The sequence below is a fragment of the Poecilia mexicana genome, unplaced genomic scaffold (assembly GCF_051168715.1).
Source record: "Poecilia mexicana isolate PSO_F unplaced genomic scaffold, ASM5116871v1 scaffold_12, whole genome shotgun sequence".
NCBI classification, from domain to species: Eukaryota; Metazoa; Chordata; class Actinopteri; order Cyprinodontiformes; family Poeciliidae; genus Poecilia; species Poecilia mexicana.
Window position 1 is genome coordinate 7,997,853 of NW_028263381.1, and position 20,932 is coordinate 8,018,784.

General features: G+C 40.9%; 1 protein-coding gene across 1 annotated transcript in view; it reads left to right on the forward strand.

Moving 5' to 3' along the window:
* Positions 1-14,347, forward strand: part of LOC106932550 (carboxyl-terminal PDZ ligand of neuronal nitric oxide synthase protein) — a 53,759-nt gene extending 39,412 nt beyond the window's left edge. The window contains exons 10-11 of the mRNA XM_088010846.1: positions 787-1,099; positions 11,764-14,347. Coding sequence (XP_087866972.1) covers positions 787-1,099; positions 11,764-12,313 — 863 coding nt within the window. The 3' untranslated portion in view covers positions 12,314-14,347. The remainder of the gene's footprint in view (positions 1-786; positions 1,100-11,763) is intronic.
* The last annotated feature ends 6,585 nt before the right edge of the window (positions 14,348-20,932 follow it).

A 20,932-nucleotide genomic window follows, 5' to 3' on the forward strand; every position in this document is an offset into this window, starting at 1 on the left:
GTCTTGAAACTTTTACACTAGCTTATGATTTTGGTAGCTGGTGCACCATGGTAGCAACAGAAAGGCTGTAATTGCAAGGCACAGAGAACACGGTGCTAGCTGAATGTTAGCAAGGTGACATCCATCAATTAAGCAGTAAACACAGATTGCTGCTCAGGCTGATGTCACCCACAAGCAAAATGATCTGCTGAGAAGGCGTTGCTTTTAAAGCTGAGTTTTACTTTGCAACGTTGCCGCTTTTTTTAAGGTCTAATAACCGAGTGCGAGAAGAAGTGCTCCTGGACTCCCTCTTCGTTTTATATGCCGATCTCTTCTCACACGATTTCACATTTCAAACTGTGCAGAGTAAATTTGTACTGCCTAAGGGAGAGTTTTGTAAGATTTAAAACCGTTTTCTCTGGCCCTCATAACTTTTTTTTTATACATCTGTGTTTACGCCAGGTTGAAAAAAATGGCTGATCTTGCCAGAAATAACCACCGTTTCACTCTGTGCAGTGTGCATGGATGTGTCTGTGCACATTTTTTTTTCTGTGTGTGTGTGCAGTTTAATTTGTCACATCGTGTTTCATGCTTGTATTAATCATGTCATCCCCTCTGATAGAAAACGACCCGAGTGGGGTGGGTGGCACCCTGCCAGCTTCTCTGGGCTGAGTCAGCTCCGTGGGGGATCATTACGAAGCAAATAATAATAAAAAAAAGCCAACATTCGATTTGTAGTCAACTTCTTCCTTTTGTGTTTTCCGTTGAGTCTGAGGACAGCATGTTGTACTCTCTGTCTATCTCCAGATGCTCCACAGACGGCACAAAGTTCGCAATTGTCATCAGCGAAATCATTATCCCTGAATCTGAAGAATCAGTACAATCAGAACCTGGAGCAGCTCATCTCCTCCACGGCCGCGTGGCCCCTCTCCCCAAACCAGGTGGACTGCGCAGAGTCCTTCCTGAACCTGCTGAACCTGGAGAACAGCAGTAAGCCAGCAGCCTCGTTTGCTGAGCGGGACCCCTTCATCAGAGCCACTGGCACAGCGGATAACAAGGAGAGCTCCAACAGCGAGACTGTCCAGTTCTCATCTAGAAACTCTGCCAACCTGGACGAAAAGTAAGACTTCAGACCTCACGCTAATAACACACACAGGTCCGTGCAGGTTTGGATCTTATAGTTAATCTGGTGTAGAAATGCACGAGGATGACGCAGCAACTTTAAATGTTACCACAGTGTGAGTTTTTAGTTGTTTTATGTGAGATCCAGCACTAAACAGCCTTACATTAAGCATCCTGCTTATTCTGGAGTATTATGGTTGACTAGCATAAATTAAGTACTCTGAGCTAGGAGTGTGGCAATTTTACTCCTTTCGCATATCTAGGATTGTACTTTTAAAAAGATATGATCAACGTAAATAATAGTTAAAATCTAAAAAGATATGCTACCCTAGAATGTGGGATACATTTAAGAAGTGTCATTTGTTTTACGCTTGTGTTCATTGCAATAACTATGGTGCCAAAATTACTGCAAGGAGCTGTGTAACTAAGTAGCTTAGCAAATAGGCTAAAAGCAAAATGTTGTCTCCCACTGCTACTTTACTGACAGATAGAAAGGTTACCATCACCAACAGCTTTAAAAAAAAACACCCAGCAACAATCGAACAATCAAACAAAACTCGAGATTTACAACAATAGTTTGTCAGTTTGGCATACATTATAAAATCAATTTATCAGTTTGTTTTATAATTTTGTTGTAAATTGTTGGGTAACTGGATAAATTGCAACGTGTCCTCGCGACAAGCCGCCTTCCACACTCCATATACATTATTGAGATGTGCTATAGAGGTGTTGTAGCTCTTTTTACTTAACTTAATATAATGCACCTATTTCCCTTTACTGTAAGGCCTGAACCAGGCTGAACTTGATCCGTAGCACTTAGAAAATTCTGGTAGGTCAACTCTGTGACCTTTGCACTGAAGGACGTCAGCCACTTTCCTCTCAATGTCACTATTTGGAGCAAAGCTGGGCTAATTCTCACGCATCTTCAAGTCAACCCAAACGCATAAGGAGTTCTGGAAGAGTGTTGGAACGGTTTAGTGTCCAAATATACGTTAAGCCGTTCGAATGTGTGAACCTTGTCGGTTTGTGTTCGGGGGTAGCCAGGCGACAGCGACATAAACATCCAGTCGCTTTTACTGTTATTGCTGGAGAGCGGCACAGCTCAGCAGAAAACGCCTGCAGTTAATGAAAGAACAAGTGTAATCAAGGGATTATTTTGGGAAGAGAAAAAAAAAGACGAACAAAGAGGGGATGAGATTTGAGCTTAAAAGCAGGGATCAGAACAGCCTGTAAGAGTAGCAGATTTAAGAAAAACATTGTTACTCTGTCAGCTTTAACTCCTGTTCCTGTGTGTCTTTTTTTATCTTATAATTCACTCTAAACAGCTTTTAAAGCACATTTAAAGAGAAAAACAGCCTCTTTATTCATGGGGACGATTAATAATGAATGCATCTAGCTTTTAAGGGATATGGGAACTTTTCTTTTTTTTTTTTTTTTGTTTTGCACTTGAAGCACATCCACGTCTGTACTTTTGGGGATGTGTGTGGAATACGTGACTCGTACTGTAACTATGGAGCCAAGGCTCATAATCACATTTTAACAAGTTTTTAATCCTCTTAAAAAAAGCATGCACCACATGAAATTATGAAAACTTTACAGGACACAAAGGTTCTTTTTTTCTTCTTCTTTTTTTTTTTAATGCTCCGTTTTCATTCTCACTCCCAGGGTTTGCTCTACTCAGAAAATTCTCTGCAGGCGTCTCAGAGGACAGCGCAGTAAAGTTGATTTCAGAGCTGAGAAAGGAGAAAAGATCTGGGATTGACTTAGCAGAGCTGTGTGTGTTATCTGCATGCTGTAATTCCATATGTCTCCTCTGCGTAGGTGCGTGTGTGTGTGTGTGTGTGTGTGTGTGTGTGTGTGTGTTTGTCAGTCTGCAGCTGAGCCCGACTCTCATGCTGTGGTTTTCCTACTGCACTGACTCCCAGGTAGTTATGGCTCTCATCCCTTTACAAGCTGAACCTCTTTCCTGCAACAGCATGCGTCTCAGTGGTTTTTTGTTTTTGTTTTTGTTTTTTTTTGCTTTGTGCACAAAGGAAAGTCAAAGCGGGAGCTACAAACGATTTAAAATTATGTAACCAGCTACGTTTTCTCGTCTCTTTGTATCTTACCATATTTCCATTTAGTGCTTTACAAAAGCTGCAAAAAAAAAAACCTCACGAGGAAGTCGCATTTTTAACTGAAGAGATTATAAAGTAGCGTTCTCCCTTTTTCCCCCCATGTCTACTTCTGCTTGCCTCATCCCCTGAGTTATATCACCTTTATGCATATTTTACTCATAAAACATTGTGTTCAGTTTGCACTAAAAGAAAAAAAAGAGTGAAAAACGGAGAACTTTATTTTCAGCTTTGAAAAAAATAAAAGACAACAGCTGAACTTTGGTGACCTTTTTAGAAGTACAGTAATGTAGCGCAGTGACTCAACAGCTTAAAAAAAAAAAAAAAAAGTTAGGTTGAAAAATGTTTGGGTAAAATCCAATATGTTACTCTGCTGCCTTGCCCGACTCCTTTGCATCACCTCTGCTGCAGTCAGACCGCCCCCCACCGCTGCACCGCATATTTTATTGCTTTCATTTTCTTTTGTTTCCTTGATTCCCCCAGTGGATTACTGTTTACAGCCTGAGTGGCCAGATTTTATGTTCTGCAAACTGGCAGACTAATACTGCTCTAGTCTCCTTTCTCGCCGGTCGGACCTTCTCACCCAGCCCCTCTTCGTCAAGCAGTGGATCCAGACTTCACATGAATCATTCATTTCACTTTTATGAACTCGTCTCCCATTGTGGTCTACATGCGTCCTCTCGTCCTCTCTGTTGCCGAAGAACACAAACGGCCGTGTCTGACCGGTGTCTGCTTTGTCGTACAGATCAAGTGTGTGGTTAAGTTGACATCAAAATGCAGCTCAGTCGTAAACCCGTGACGCTGACCTCTCTGGGCCCCACCCTGGTTGTTTTCGCATCGCAAATAGACTCCAGCTTTACAGAGCCAAAAGCGGCACGGAGTGGAGCTCGGTGGGGTCAGTATGGTGTCACACATAAAATATGACAGACGACTCTTAAAAAGTTAATCACATTTGTGCCGCTTGACTTCTTTTAAGTTTTGTTCTATTTTAGAGGGTTACTACTGCTGAATAAAATATACTGAGCTGATGGGTGACCCGTCCCGTCTCAGCAAAACGTCACCTGGGCAGGTTTCTTAGCGCCACATCATCATCATTCTTCTCCCACCGTGTTTGTCAGTTGAAATGAAGTGTTTGCTTCTAGCCAAACATGCCTGCATCAAAAACCAAATGACCTTTCTTTGGTCTTTTTTCTTATTTAGAAAATAATCCAAAAGTCTGTCAGTTTAAAGCAAAAGAATGCAATCTCAACATCGTGCAGTCATCTGCTTTATAAGAGAAACATTCAGAAAAATACTACTTTTTCCCTTTTCTAGTTGTGCAGCTACAAAACCGCTTACTAGTAAAGGTAGTTTCTGCAAGATCTGACTTTTACAGCTACCCCCTGAATCAAGACTTTCCTGTCGTAAGACGTCAAATTTAATGTTTGCTACAAACTACGTAGGGTGCATAGCCAACGTGTGGAAGACGGAGAGTTATTTTCAACTTCAGTGCCCAAAATCAATTATTATATAGGCCTGTCAAAATAACCAATAAATCAGTTAATCACATGATTTCTCTTTCAACCAAAATCTGTATGGTAAAATTCTTCAGTCTGGTGTTTTCACCTCAAATAGCTCTTTTTTTTTTTTTAAGAATAATTTTGTTCGCAGAGACTTCATGATTCATTTAAGGTTTTGCCTCTATGTTTTTGTTTATTTATTTTTGGATATTTAAAATGTCTTCCAGTTCCAGTGTTAAACGTTCATTAGAATGGAAAGTTATCTTTGAAATCGTATTATTATTATGCCATTACCATTATATCATTGCATTACTTCAAAGTGATCTCAAAATAACAATATATTTTATCGCAATAACTTCTGGGACAATCTGTCATTCAGCAAAATTTATCATCGCAGGCTTGTTGTTATGTAAAATTTGCAAAAAATTGACTTAACGCTTGACGATCCAGTTTCTTTTTCTTTTTCCTGGCTACCGTATGTTCAGTTGCTAATAGCTATAGCCTAGCCTGCAGTGAGTCACACTTTGCACAACAGATGGAGGAGTTATATGTAGCACGGTAACATCATATAAGGATGCTGTAGTAGTCAGAAAATACTTCTGTTGCCAGAGGCTCCACTAAGTCGTAGGATGACGATTAAAGTCAGTTTATTCTCCGAGGATCATGACTGCCTGTACCAAACGGCTATCCTTCCAAGGCATTTTATTTAAATATAAGCGCGAAACAGTGATGTTTCACCGACTAAAGTTTGCAATCCCTTGAGCCGACTGAGCTAAAAACTGCGCCCTGCCCACACTTAGCAAATGTGAACATAAGCTTTCCCTATCTCACCATTCGAGTCTAGAGAATCCCTAACAATCTCACTCACAAATGAGCTCTTCGTGTGCGATAAGAACCGCTCTCCCCCCCCTCCCCTTTCCCTTGCGCTCCAGCCACTTCGTACGGTGCACAATCGCATTTCCTGAAATTAGCTGTGATATTCCCTTTCCCTCTGTCACTTTTGTTCTACCCCCTCATCTTTAACGTCGCGGCCGGAGCTGCACCAGCAGATCTTGTCGGCCGATAACCCAATTGCACGGGTTCGATGGGAGTGTAATGGATGATGCTTCCTGGCGTTTAGGCAGAGCCGGTACTGTCAGCTAGATTTACACACAGTTATGTGGAGCTCGCTCGGAAATAGATACTATCAGTTGTGCCTTTCGACTTACTGCTGGTCTGAAAATGATCTTCTATAGGGTTTGTTGGGATAATGTTTGAAAGGGACTCTGTCAGGTATTGTTGGGCTTTTTTTTAGGAAAACTGATAGAAGATTTGTCATTCTTCTGCCGAGCCTCCTGATCACCCACGTACATTCAAAATAAAGCACAAGTGTGATCAATTCTTCACAAAGCCAAAAAACCCACGGTCTCTTATCTGGAGTTGAATCCACCACCTGCTGTCTGCCTTTCAGTTGCCTCCATAATTCTGTTTTTTTGTGTGTCTAAAACAAAGACTTGAGTAAAAAAGGGACAATGCAACACATCTTTTAGAAGCCCAGCGGCATCTCCTCCTACCTACCTGTTGTAATGCGGAGCTCCTGCCGATTCTTTTCCTAACTGGAAGCATTCACACTCCCCTCTTGATTGCCCGCTTTGCTCCTGCTTATTGAGCGGGGAAGACAAACACGCTGTGCCTCTGTATCATGTCGACTTCAGACGCCATGGGGGGGAGGGGAGACTCGTCGGAGCTTCTGTAGCACCTTTGCTGCTCCAGTCTCCTCATTGACTTTTCGGTGGCATTTAATTAGTCCAAAAATAAACAGTTTCCCCACAGTGACGAGCCTGAAACGATGCTGGTTTACGGGGTCCTGCCAGAGGTCCTGTGAGCTTCCAGTCATGAACAAATCTTTACTGGCAATAGTGCAAGAAACACAACAGGACTGGGATTAAGACAGCTGTTAGTTTGCATATTTATAATATCTAAGTTGAAGAAACACTCGTGACATGTTCAAACTTGAGAAATAATTGTGTCACCACAAACACCCGCAAAGAACCGAACAATAAAGGTAAAATATTCACAAATGTTTTGTAGATTATTTCAGCCGCAGCTTATTGATTTGGCTGATTTATTTCTGGTGTAAAGCTGCACACCGCTGCGCTACTGCAGGAACCAGCGGCGCACTGCTGCTGGTTCCTGCCTACCGGCTTCTGCCAGCTTCTGTATGTCTCTCTTCCACCATCGCAGCACGTTCGCCGTATGACTGATCAGTCTCTCTTGCAAGTTTCTGCACACTTTTAAAAACAGTAGAATAATCTACTGTTACTGTATACAGCACTCTCGCTAGCACCTTTCTGATAATACTTTTTGGCCATTGGAAAGTTCTTTGTCATTCTGTTTTTCTGCCGCATTTCATATGCAGAGAAAGGGATCTTTGTACCATTTCAATCCCTTCCTAACTAGATCATAGCTCGGACCATACTGTACAGAGGGCACCTTCCTGGACCACTTGATGCCCGGTCCTACTTGACTTTTGTCTGGCCAAAGCACACAGCAGCCAAAGACATTTTGACAAGTTTGCATTTGCGATGTTTCGACAGAAAAAGCTTCTTTTGGAAGCTTTCCTCCCAAACAGAGCCTGATAATTAGACAAGAGTCTGTCTAATTATTGTTATAGCCACCTCTCTTTGCTGCAGTTTCCTTTAGGGATTTTTTTTATCTCCCTAAGTATTCAGCTCATTGTGCAGAGTGACGAGATAAACATGGTTCATCATCCAAAAATAGATTTATTTCTCGCATTTTATTCATACCACACTGAAACGTAGCGTGGATTAATAATTATAACACTACTAAATGTTCTAATCAACTTTAAAAACAATGGAGGACTGAACAGCCAAAAGATTTTGGAGATGCTTTTCCTGCAACGAATTTCTCTTTGGTCCAGCAGATAATCTTAAACTGGTCACAGTGGGAACATTTCCAGAGTTTGGTCAAATCAGCAGCACTAACTGCAGAGTCCTTTTTGCGTTGTGTAACACTAAAGGCATGAATTCATATTAGCGAGAAATACCAACCAAACCAGCAGCTCTGCCCACTTACTTAATTACATTCCCGTCTCCCACTGTGTCCTTTTTAGATTCTGCCAGAGAGGGAGCCAGGGTTTTAAATGTCCAACACAAAAGAGGCTCTGAAGTCACAGATGGTTGGACGCTCACTGGCCTTAAAACTCCTTCCTCCCTCGCTCGGCTCCCCCGATCGGCCGTAGTCTAACTGTTGCCTTTCTTTGGTACAGGTGTGAGGACCCGCTCCTGCTCATCCTCCTCCTCCTCTAACTCCCCCACCCCCCCCATAAAAACCCACCCAGCTTGCAGCTGCTGCCTCAAAACCTTGCAGCTCATGCGTTCCATCGCTCTGTCCCCACTATCGCCCCTCTCATCGTTTCCTGCCTCTCCCCCCAGGAGCCTGGGGAGCTCTGTGCCACCCCTTAATCTTCCTCCCCTTCTTCCTCTTCTCCCCTTCTCCTCCCTCTGTGTGAGTATTACTCATCATAAGCAGCATGTGTCTGTGGCACAGGCATGGGACCGGGCATGTGGTGGGTGTGGGTGTCTGTGGGCTCGAGTGTGGGACTCGCCAGAGATTTTTCTGCTAACGAATGCATGATGGCTTCTATTTACACGCGGACGTTGCGCCTGCAGATTAATAACCACATTAGCACGGGGATAATCAGTCACTGCGGCGCTATTTGGTGCATGGCGGCTCCTTCTTCAACACTCGGGGTGGGGGTTTCCTCTTTCACGGACTCGCTTGCAAACAATAAATGCTCTTGTCCAGGTTTCTTATCAGAGGCGGTTCAGGCCGAGCGGTGAAGCTGTCGTAGCAGAGGCAGCGGCACGTCTCCGTGTGCGAGCTTTACCCTCGCACTTTTTGTGATCTAATTTAAAATGTGTGTCTTTGTCACTTGCATGCTTAGCTTTTGTTGACTCAGCGCTCTTTCAGATGGATTATGTCAAGCCTGTCCTGCATCGGAGGTCAACGACACACAGTTTGAAAGATGTACATGAATACAAACTCTTTTAAGAATTGCAGTGTTATTTAAATGAGAAGCAGAGTAACAACTATTGCCCCCTATTTCCTCCTGCACACTGCCATGCAGCTGGCTAAAAGAATAATCCCACACTGTTCTCTGAAATGTGCCCAAATAGAGATATTTGCTGTCATGCAAAACACAGATAGGAAGAAATTAAATTACATAACATATTATGTTAGGTTCTATCAAGTGAAATTGCCTGTTAAAATAAATTATATTTACTTGTTATTTTTGTCTTTATCTGTAAAAACAGAGCAGCTTATGTAAATGTCCAACCCTTCCATCCATCCACTTTTGTAGATTTCATATTTAAAGCTCATCCTTTGTAGATTTTTATTTTTTACAATAATCTCAGATTGTTTTACTGTGTGTTCATGTGGATTATGGACCAAAGATGCCCATATTTTTTCCAATCCATCTTATTTCAAGATGCTTTCTTGTTTTTCCCATTTTTAAGAGTGGTCAACACACTCTAACGTTTTCTTTACAGAAACAGGAATTATGAATTACAAATGAAATATTTATCAAACCTCTGATCAACTTAAACAAGTAAATAATGCATTGAATATGCCGAGGTTACACTTGTTTTATGTGAAATGTACCAATTTTGCTAAGTATTTTCTCCACTGATTGAGTTTGTGGAAATAAAATAGAAAATAAAAGAACCTGTCAAATAATGCTGCCGCACTAACAGGCGAACTAACTTTATCACTCTCAGAAAATAAACATGGAGGTTCTCTGCTGCACCTGCACTTATCCAGGCAGACTTGATGCATGCAAAACACATTTTGTTTTACATTCTGGAGGCAGAATGGAGCATTTTGGTAAGGGAGGCGGGTTAGTGAGGCAGAAACTGACTTCATTTCGACTTGGCAATGAACAAAGACGGTGAACAAAAAGAGGCGATTTACTCCTTCACTCCACTGCTTATGATTTTAATAAAACAAATATTACCTTGGTAATTGTTTTATAAGACATAAAAAGCTATTTTCACTGTTGGAACCACAACAGACCGTTTTAGGTATGCCTGAGTATCATTTCACTTTGGCGGACCTACGTATGAAGCATTCCTTCACCAAGTTACATTTCCTGGCAATTTCCTGTTGGAATAGAAAGTCAAGCAAACTTTTTTATTATTACGTCTCCTCATAAAGGCACTAAAGTATAAAAGCAGGTCCACTTGTTTAATAGATTAAGAATTGTGCCATTGTCTGGAGCGACAGTTTTCTGACAAAAATGATGCTTTTCAGTCAGCAAATGATAAATATAGCTCTCCAGCAACACCGTCAACAGCACTGATCCAAATTACCACATGTCAACTTGTTTTGAAAAATGTCACTGTCATGAATTATCTGTCAATGCCGGGCAATCATCCGCCTCGACTCAGGGAAACCTCTTCTTTTTAAACAAATGTTGGTGCTGCTTAATTTAGCAGCTGTGTAGACATTTGCTGTGATTATATTTCATCAACTCAGGTGGGGAAGTTTAAAATTACTTGAGTAACATTTTGAACAAAATGTATTTCTATAAGTAGATTTACTGTACCACGCTTCCTACTCGAGTAAAATACATTGCATGGCTGACAAAATGTAGTCTCCACCAAAAGTAAAAAGTAGTCAGTATAGTGACAAATACAACTGTCTTGTATTTGGATCTTATGTGACCAACACAGAGAGAAACACATTTGGCCAATGGAAATAACACGACATGTTTTCAAAATGTGAAAGAAGAAAAATCTAGAAAGTGCGGTGTCCCTTTTTCAGCTCAGAAAATAAATGTTAAACGCATCTAAAGATGATTTTTCCCCAGCTTTGGTCGTCGTCTTGTTGAATCAGAAACTGAAGGCATCATCAAGTTCTGTGATTTCATTACTCAGAAACGAACTTAACCACAGACCGGATCTCTCGGGGGAACAAAGTTAGCAGACTTATAACCGCGAGGATCCTCAGAGGAAGCGGGCCTTGTTATCGGGAGTCATTTTTCCAAGAGGAGGACGATAATTGTGTGTGGATGCGTGCGCTGGTGCTTGTCAAGGCTTTATTGTGGTGAAATCAGCGAGTCCCGTTTCTTCTCGCTTCCTTAGCCGCATCCCCCAGGCTTTGGCTCTTGTTCTTCCCCAGAGGCTTTCTATTTTCACAACAGTGAGCCTGTGGGCTGTAGATAAGTTTCTTGACAGACAGAATAACAGCGAACCAGAGAAGGAGTCAGTGTCTCGTGCAGGAATAGCTTATGTCCCGCGCACTTAGGTTAATGAGGTATAATGTGAATAATGGAGAGTAAAAGTGGCTTGAGACCTTTTAGTGGGGAAGTGATGCTGGCTTGGAATTGGCTAAAAAAGGAAATTAAGGGTGTCTTCTCACCTGATGGCCTGGTAGACTCGATTCGAGTGAGGACCAAAATTGTTAGATTTTCAGAAGGTATAGTTTGCTTTCACGCTGCACTGTGTCTTATTATCCAAAGTGGAAAAAACATGTTTATCCCTCACCTGTACTGAGGGATCGACCTAAAGAGAACCCCGAGAGCAACTTTCTTCTCCAAGAAATTTCAACAAAAATGGATTGGCATCAGATTTTGTAAGATTTCTCTTTTGTCTTTAGTAAAAGACCACAAGCCATTTCTCCCTTTAATGCTAGACTCTCGCCTTTGTTTTGGGTGTATTTACCAGGAATCCCATGACCTTTGGTTTGCTTCCTGTTTTTGGAGCAGTCTCCGGTTAGCTTGCATCCACATATGCATTCGAACCGTGCCAGAGTTCACTTTGATGGAACCTATTTGTGGGTTTTTAGGCAGACCAAAGTTCACTCTTTTGGTCCGCATTAGAGTTCGATTACACATTCACACCTGCCCAGATTCACTGAACTTTCTGGACAAATTTAAATGAACTACAGTTTAATTAATGTGGACTAAGCATCGCTGGAGTGAATGCACCCTAAACCAATAACCAGTATTATTATTAACAGGGTTTTTCTCTCCTTTCTACTTGTAGGTATAAACAGATAATACCCAAACTTGACCCTCCTCCACCTTCCACAAACCGCAAGCGATCCAGCAGAACGTTCTCTCCGGGGTCAGAGGTCCCAGCTGTGCCCACGCCGGCGGCCCCTATCCGCAGCAGCAGCCTCTCTTTCCCGGACATCACCCCCAGCTCCCTGTCGTCCACCGATTTCCACTCGCTCAGCAACGGAGACAGCAGCTCCTCCTCGTCTTCGGCCAGCGAGGACTCGGGCGTCCGCTTCGAGACCAAGTCCCTGCTGTCGCCCCTTCGCGACGACGATGACCTTTTTGCCGACCGCGGGGCATTTTTGACAGCGTCCAGCAGCTGCGGAAGCCCCCTGGAGCAGCACGGCGGGGCGGTCGCTTCGTCCTCTGATTCGTCGACCACGGAGTCAAACACCATGGCCTCGCGTTCTGACAGCTGTGATCAGCCACTGTGCTTTTCATCTTCTATGAACGACACCTGCCTTCATATCAGTTTTTCGGAGGATGAGCTTCTGGAGAGCAGCCAGGAGGACACCAATACGACCCAGCGGAGTTAGGAAGACTTAAATGTTATTCAGTCGACATAAAAAAAAAAAAAAATCCAGGACTTGCTTTCAGACCCAACTATGTTTGCACAGGGCATCAATTTCAGGATCTTAAGTCGTTCCACTCACCTGTGACACAGTGCATGTGTTGCTAAAACGCTTGCTATTGTATCAGTAATTAGCCAATGAATAGATTTAGTATTTTTGTAATGAAATTTCTGATCTAATTTACTTTTTAGGGCCTAGAATGTTAAGCAGAGTACATGTAGCAATATATTGCACTGTCGAAGTCGTACTGAATTCACTGTAGAATTCAACACTAACAAAGGAAACACATTTTATTTTTGGTAGCCGTCGACGTGGAGCTGTTATTTTGTACGATGTTTCACCTTGGTGCAAATAAGTGGAAAAGGACGATCATTTGTAAAAATTCACAGTTAAGACAAGAGCAGGGGACAGAGGTGAAGTTGGGAAAAAGTTTCATCTCCTCAAATGCACCTGATAGGATGACGGACGGTAAGAAAGGAATTAGGAAGTCAGTGATTGGACAGAGGAGAGATAAAAGTCAGTCAGTTTAGTTGTTATGGTTGTTCTTGGGGCTATGGTTAGGCTCACATTCGCGGTTTCTTTTTTTTTTGTCAAGAGCAAGTGGGATTTGGTTATGTCGAGTCTAGATGTACGCTGGTATCAAACGTTCATGATAGAGTAAAATACCACAGTATCATGATATTGAAAACAAAAAGATATTGAAAACTTGATCTGAATGGTTTTGTGTAAAACTAAAGGCAAATACTAGGAGTGTAGCAATACATATATGTCTTTAAAGGAGACAACATGCCATTATCAAAACTACAAAAAACAAAAATTTCAATTTTTATGTCGCCACAAGCAGCAGTGATTTCATAAACAATCAAAAATCATCATGAAAATGTTTGTTAAATTGTGAATTTAAAGTAATAAATCTGAAACATGACTTTTATTTTGCCAACAACAGCTAACTGTTAGTTGGCTGCTGTCTTTTCAGTGTTTACAAATCCTTTATTGTGTTATCAGTCTGTCATTTCTTTTTTTTTTTTGTACAAGGTACCTGAAATGCTGCCAGATATGTGATGTAAAAGTGGTGGAGACGTCTCTGTTGTCCGACGGACGATGTCAGGGCAACAACTCAAGAACGACTTCCTTTTATACCTTAAAACGAGAATTCAAAGAGGTTAAAGCTCTCACCTTCAAACCTGGACCTCATTCAGATAACTTATAGTTTCAGTTTTTCAAATATAAATCCAGCATGTTGATTATTACAATGAAGATACACATGACGTTTATTAATCCTTATTTTAATTTTGAACCACAGACTTGTCTGCCATTTTTCATGCTTTTAAATCACTTGGAGCTGATTAAATCTGCATCATGAAGATGCAGGTGGGGATAATGTGGATAGAACAAAAACCCAGCCAAATTTATTTGTTTTGAATTTCTTACAGCACAGCACTAGCGATGCACCAATATGAAAATTAATGTCTGATGTAAATGTTCCCATTACGGCCAATAACCAATATTTCTGAAAAAAATACAATTTCCCTTGTAGTAGACCTACATAATGCAACGACACTTTATTATATTTCAGGTGTAACATTTCGTGAATTTTGTACTTGGAAGTGTAAAAAATAATATCGTAGTAAAATTGGGTTGACTATTTTTCTTAGTGTGGGTTAAAGTAAAAACACGTTTAAAAACTTCTGCAGCTCAGCAATAAACGGCTGAGAAGTTTATGCGTTCACTTTGCTGCTTTGCTATTCTTTATGACTTCACTGAAAGCGCTCTGTTGTGAGCTTTGATTAGTAGACAGAGAAACACAATAAAAGGGGAGATGCGAGGCGAAGCAGCTGCGGAGGGATGGAGGCGATGGGTGCGGAAGTAAAATGTCCTGAAGGGAAACGTTTTACACCAAAAGATGAGGCTTTTCCCCAACATCACGTTCAGCAGGGAGTTTTACAACACTAACATGGCTGAAAATAAAACACAATAAAGAGGTGTAGCTGAAAACTATGGCACTTTACTCTCTCTCTTTTTTCCATTATTTATTCTCAGGGAACCTTCACGTTGGTCTGGGCTTTGCATTACCCTGCACACGGAATGATAGAAAGGTTAATGTGCCGTGTATGACGCCTACGTTCTCTGTACTGCTGAAATTACCTGTCTGTGCACGTACTTCATTCTGCAAGTCAGCTTTGTTGACAACCTTCTATATAATTTCCTGTAACCACAGTACATTGGACCCGCAGACGGAGCTGAAAGCACCAAGGAGCTTACATATAGCAAAGTTTTAGAGAATTAGCTGAGTTGGCAGCAGAGAAGTCCTCCTCGGTTTGTTGATAACATTTGAATCGGATCTCCTTGTTTATAATACTCCTCGTTTTCCACACAAGTCTCATTAAGGCTTTGTGTCACTTTTTCCAGAGGCGTCTTCAAGCTTAGCGGTTCTCTCTGCCACGCGAAAGCCGAAAGGCATGCATGCACAGCACTGCCGTCACTGCCAGGCATTAAGACGAGGCTGAACGGCTTATTGCCCTCTGGGCCTCTGTGCAATGCACTCATTAGAAATTAAGCAAATAGGAATTCCCTTTGCTATGAGGTATTAAAGCTGTAAATTGTCCCAGAGCAGCTAGGATCTCAGAAGTGAAAGCAGCATCTCTTGGCACAGCAAGCATAAGAGTTGCATGTTTTGTAGCAAGAAATGCACCAATTAATCTGCCAGAGATCAGAATTGACTACATTAAAGGCAATAATGAGCTTCAGTCTACTGCTGCTGTGCAAAAGTATGTTTTCATGACGCTTAAAATTTTCAAACCATCCATCCATTTTCTTTGTACCCCACGAGAGGCGGGGTACACCCTGGACAGGTCACTAGTCCGTCGCAGGGCAACACAGAGACACACAACCATGCAAACACATTCACACCTAGGGACAATTTAGAGAAACCAATTGCCCTGACAGTCATGTTTTTGGACTGTGGGAGGAAACCGGAGTACACGGAGAAAACCCACGCATGCACAGGGAGAACATGCAAACTCCATGCAGAAAGACCGGGGCTGGGAATCAAACCCAGAACCTTCTTGCTGCAAGGCAACATCTCTACCAACAGCCACTGTGCAGCCCCCAAACCATCCAACTAATAATATAACTGGAGTAAATACAAAATGAGGATTCCATTTATTAAAGGAGACAAACATATTCATACTAGACTTTATGTGAGAAAACAAATGACATCTTTGAATTTTGGTGACAACTGCAGTCGAGAATTTGAACACTGACGTCAGCTGAGAGAAGCAGACTTCAGGCTCTGGATGTTCTGTTTGTGACTCTATGAGCGAGTTGTTGATGCACTGGTGGAGTCATGTTGGTCATTTAAGTTGGATAAATTACCAATTTATCCAATTTGCCCAATGATCATTGGATAAGTGATCCAATGATCATTTATCCAATGATCAAAAGGCAATGTTTCACCTTCTGAGATCCTTTCATATTGCCAAACAGGATTTAAGTGCTTTGTTTTTTGTTGTTGTTTTTAAGAGTCAGGCAGTAATTACCCCAAGGTGAGGTGAGTGAAACTGAACCAATAAAGGTGGGAATCACAGTTATTTCTGGTTTGACAAGGGAGAATTTATTCTCACATTCAGTTAGGTGATTTGGATACGTTGTTTCTCCGTAATAAATGAAATCATTGTTTAAAAAAAAACATTTTATATTTGTTCATGTTATCTTTATCCATCCATCCATCTAGAGTCTCTTATCCTTGCAGGGTTGTTGGGGTTTGGTGTCTGGCAGGAGACACCAGGGACAGATTGCCAGTCTATTGCAGGTCAACACAGAGACACACAGGAATAGCAACCATTCACACACACTCAAAACTAAATGCAACAGAGGTAGGTTACTTTTTTTTGATGATAATGATGATTTGAAATATGTATTTGTGATGAAAAAGAATTCAGATTAGATTTGTACTATTTTCAGCAGCTTGTAAACAACACCGTATGAGATACCTTCTTTTGAGTTTAATAAAAAAAAGTCAGATAAGATTGTCAACATTAATCTTGTAAGCTTCATTTTCTGTCAGATTCTAAACTGCTGTCTGAAAAAACTTTACGTTTTTTTTTTTTACTTTTATGTCATAGTCCTTTAAAAAGCAAAATGTTATCAAAAAGTCAAAATCTGCAACTCAGACCTAAGAGAACACCAGAAATCAGTAATGGCGAGGAAAAGCCTCGATGCATCTCTCTATATAACCACCAGTTCTCACTTCGTGCCACCTTCCAACATGGTATTCCCCAGCCGGACAATCGATGATGCTGTCAGGCCGTCTCGCCTGCACTCTCTCCTCCTCCAGCGGTAGCTTCCAACCAAGTCCAATGAGCCCGATCAATACCGGGACTGCTTTTTGATCTGCGATCAATGCGATGCAGCTCTTAAGAGCCACGTGGCAGCTCCGGCTCTGAGGTTTTACACAGACGCTTAAAACACAAGGCCGTCGCACTTTGTGCAGTCATTAATGCTGCAGAAGAGGCATTAGCTGCCTGTGTGAGCGGACCGGGGCGAGCCTGCCAGTGGTCAAAGCTAATGCGAGGCCTGTGATCACAGCGACGCGGGCGAACTCAACAAGCTCCTAACTGCTACCAGCAGGGCTGCAGATAAAGCAAACGGGGCTGACTTTATTGTTGCGTTTTCCTTTAAATATTCAAGAATGCATGTGCTCTGAAATTTCATTCTGTTATCTACATCAGAGGAGTGTCAAGACTAAAAAACGTAAACAAGGTGTAGTTTTTTTGGGTTTTTTTAATGATTGGAAAAGGCCTTAATGGTCAGATAAAACGTTAATCCTTCACTTTTTTATAGTGGAGGGTGAGATAAGCAGTAGTTACAATAAACTATAATATAATACAGAGCAATTTCAAAAGGTGTTATGCTTTAAGCTTAGGGGGTTTTTTTTTATGTAATTTTGTGATTATTTAGACCTGGTCTGTTGCTACTGCCAGGCAAATTAAGATTTAGGATAACACCTTTATTTTGAAACCAACAAGTCCGGTTTAGTTCACCCTTGCCACCCTTCACCCTTGGTTTAACTATAGGTCTGCATAATAAATGTATGAAAAAGTTCCATATGTGTTTAAATGGCATTTCCATGTGGGTTTGGCTACTAGATATTTCAGACTTTGATTAATTTTTTTTTTTTTTTTTTTATGTACATCTGTCAGCGAAGCGAGTCATCATGGTTTTAAACAAAAATTGAAGAGTGAGCCGTGTAGTGTAAAGCCAATACTTGGAGGCTGATTATTGATGAAGAGCAGATGGGACTGAATATAGATCGACAGTCGGTCTAAGCAGCAGGAAAACTAATTCAACAGAGGACTGAGAACGTAGCAAGAACATAACCAGAAACCAAACTAACCAGAAAGAGGAATTTACACACACACACACACACACACAAATCAGAGGATTAAGCTTCTCCTACATCTTAAGTTTGTCTTTTATTTACATACACTTTTCCTGTCTTCCTGTAGCAGAATGAGAGTGAGTCACAGATAATATTCTTAGCTGAATTTCTATCAGGCTTTTCCCCTGACATCGTTGTGCTGCTGGGAACCTTTTGAAGCGACATGAATGTAAAACTATTTCTCGTCTGACCCTCTAGCAGAAACAATAACCTTGGGTTCAAGATATTTCTTCTCACAGAAACGTTTCTTTTTGAGGTCAAGAGAAGAAGTAATAACGTTTCCTCCCTCTACTATTAGAACCAGATTAAAAAAAAAAAGGTCATCTATGCCCTCCGAAAGCCACGCATCTCTCTCTGCTTGCTCTCTGATATTCGACACAGCTCCACAATTTTCTACAAGTTGCAGTGACTGAGACGGGGTGTTTCTTTCATGATGTTTTAGCAAACAGAAAGAGTCATCCAGGAAGGGTCAGAGCTGAAGAAGGTTAATTGAAGGGTGCCATATCCATGCTGGTGAGTCATACACCTTCCTGAGAAAATAAAAAAACACTTTCAAAGTGGGCACATCAATCCTGTGTGCATCTATTAAAACCATAAAAGAACACATTTAACAGGTCTTCCTCCATCCTTCAACCAGCAACCCTTTCCCCACAGCATGATGCTTCTGCCACTGTTTCTCATCATGGGGATGACATGTTCAGGATAATGTGCAGAGTCGAATTAACACAAGGAAACTTTTTACAACTCGAGAAGATCATTTTATTTATTAAGGGGTGTCAGAGGAAAGAGGGCTGACTTAAAAAATTGTGTACTGCTTTGTGTTGCTTTTTCACACAATACCAAATCAAATAAAAAAAAAAAAAGTGTAGCCCAGTTATACCGTTCTAAAGTAGGTACGGGCCCCTGAGTTCGTTAAACCCAGTAAATTAGGAATAATAACTTAATACACTCTCGTGTTTAAAACCTATGTTGAGTTTCACTCACCTTAAAGTAACAACATTCCAGTACTTTTATGTAGCACTGATTAAGGATAATAAACTTCACATACTATCATATAAAAAATCAAACACACACACCTTTATGAGATTTGAACTTTTGAACATATATTAAACAATAATAGATTCACAAAATGCAAATATTTCAGTCTTTAGTTTCACAAACCCTATATTAATAAATGTGGGCCCACACTTCAATGTCCACCTAAGCCGGCAATGATTAACTAAATATAGTCCCAAACAAAAACCCGTTGCAGGCCTGATGTGATGAAGCGTGGAATTGCAATACCTTATTCCAAGAAAAATCTCGAACCTTCTTTGAATTTAACCTGTCCTTGGTCCCAGTCGGCAAGATGTCTTCAGCTCCTTCACCAGTTCCTCGGTCCACAGGATTCAGGAACAGCAGGAAAGTCCAACGCAGACACAGTCCTCCAGCACGGTCATAGAAACTCTCAGTGTAAGCTCATCTCTCTGCACTAGGTTAACTCTTGAACGCTCCCACGACGGAAACATTAGTTGAGTCTTCTGTTAGCCGAGTTAGCTCACAGTATTCAAGTCCATTCAATGTGCTAATGAATGCTAATGCGTTAGCGAGCATTACATATGACTTTCGCCTACTGTACAGTGAATTCCAGTCTGAAATTATCACAGTAGCTGCAAACAAAGAGTGTAGAGTCGATATCTATTAAAGACTGTGGAGTTGAAAGTCTAAATATCTGCAAGACACTCGTTCATTAATCAATCCGCCACGTTTTTTCAGCGCGGTTAATCTCTCTTTTTTCTTTCCCTCTCTCTTACACGTTTTTTCTGTGTCTCCCCGCTACTCTCCTAACCCTTCCTGATCCTCAGCCAACCACGAACCAGAAAAGTTGCTTTGCTCTACACAACTTCCTCTTTCAAACATGAGCCCTTCAAAATAAAATATGTTGAAGATTACTTTTCTATGAAACAGTTTTAACTACATTTTTCCCAAATATTTTAACTTATTATATCCTGTTACATCAAATACCTGTAAATACAGCTTTTTGTCAACACTTATTCATAACAATTTTAACATATTTAAGCAAACATGTTTAATACATTCTAAATTATTACACCTTCCATGAACTTAACTCAATACAAAATACCTTTATTTTGGACTGGGTTACAAAGGTTTTTACCGACAAACAGAAAACATGAGTCAGGAAGTGACCCACAGGACATTCTCTTATTTATGTGGATGAAAAAGAAAAAGAAAAAGAGCAGAAAAACATGGACTTATGCTATTCTATAAGTTAAAATTAGTGTATAAGCTAAAATTAACCAAAATGCTAATGTTAGCCTAAATGCATGTGGAGCATCACTAGCATGTTATTTTAATTTGACTTGCTCCATTCAGTATACTAAACATGTCTAATTAATAAGAAAATTAGCTAACAGCTAACTTTAGGGAAAAGACTAATGCTAATGGGGGGCAGTGAAATGCTAATGTTTGTGCTAATGTTTACTAACCTGAGAGAAAACCATAATAAAGGCTAATGTTATTGCGCCGCATAAGGCTTTTATTTTGAAACTTTCAGTAAGCTTCATTTTAAATGGCCACACTAATCCGTAACAGTGTGTAACAGTGGTTTGGTTAATCCAGCTATATAATGCCCAAAACAGCAAGTAGTTATAAATACCAGCTCAGCCCTGTGGTACCTGAGAGTTCCACCATTGTTGTAGTTCTTAACTCCCAACTCAGCCCTCCTCTGCCAACTCTGAAAATCAATCTCTATTTCTGAAAAAAAGTAGTCCAAAGTACAACTGCTTCCCATTCAGGAACCATGAGATGTATTCAAAAACCGTTTGAAGCTATGGGAAGGCTATTTGTCGTCTCCGATAGTACCGCGCATTGGCATAAATCCCGGGGGTCCGGATCGCCCCATTCTTGGAAAAGTCTAGAGTTGTCCCCAAATTTAAACGGAGACTGCCAAAGTGTGCCTGTTCTGATGCTAAAAATTAGCATCAATGCTAAAGTAAACTACAATGTACTCATAGCATGTGGAGAGACACGAGCATGTTGAGAAACATTGACTTCATTCAATATCTTAAAATTAGTGTATAAACTAAACTTAGCCAAAATGCTAATTGTTGTTCAAAAAACATAAGATTTCTTCTGCTCTTTTG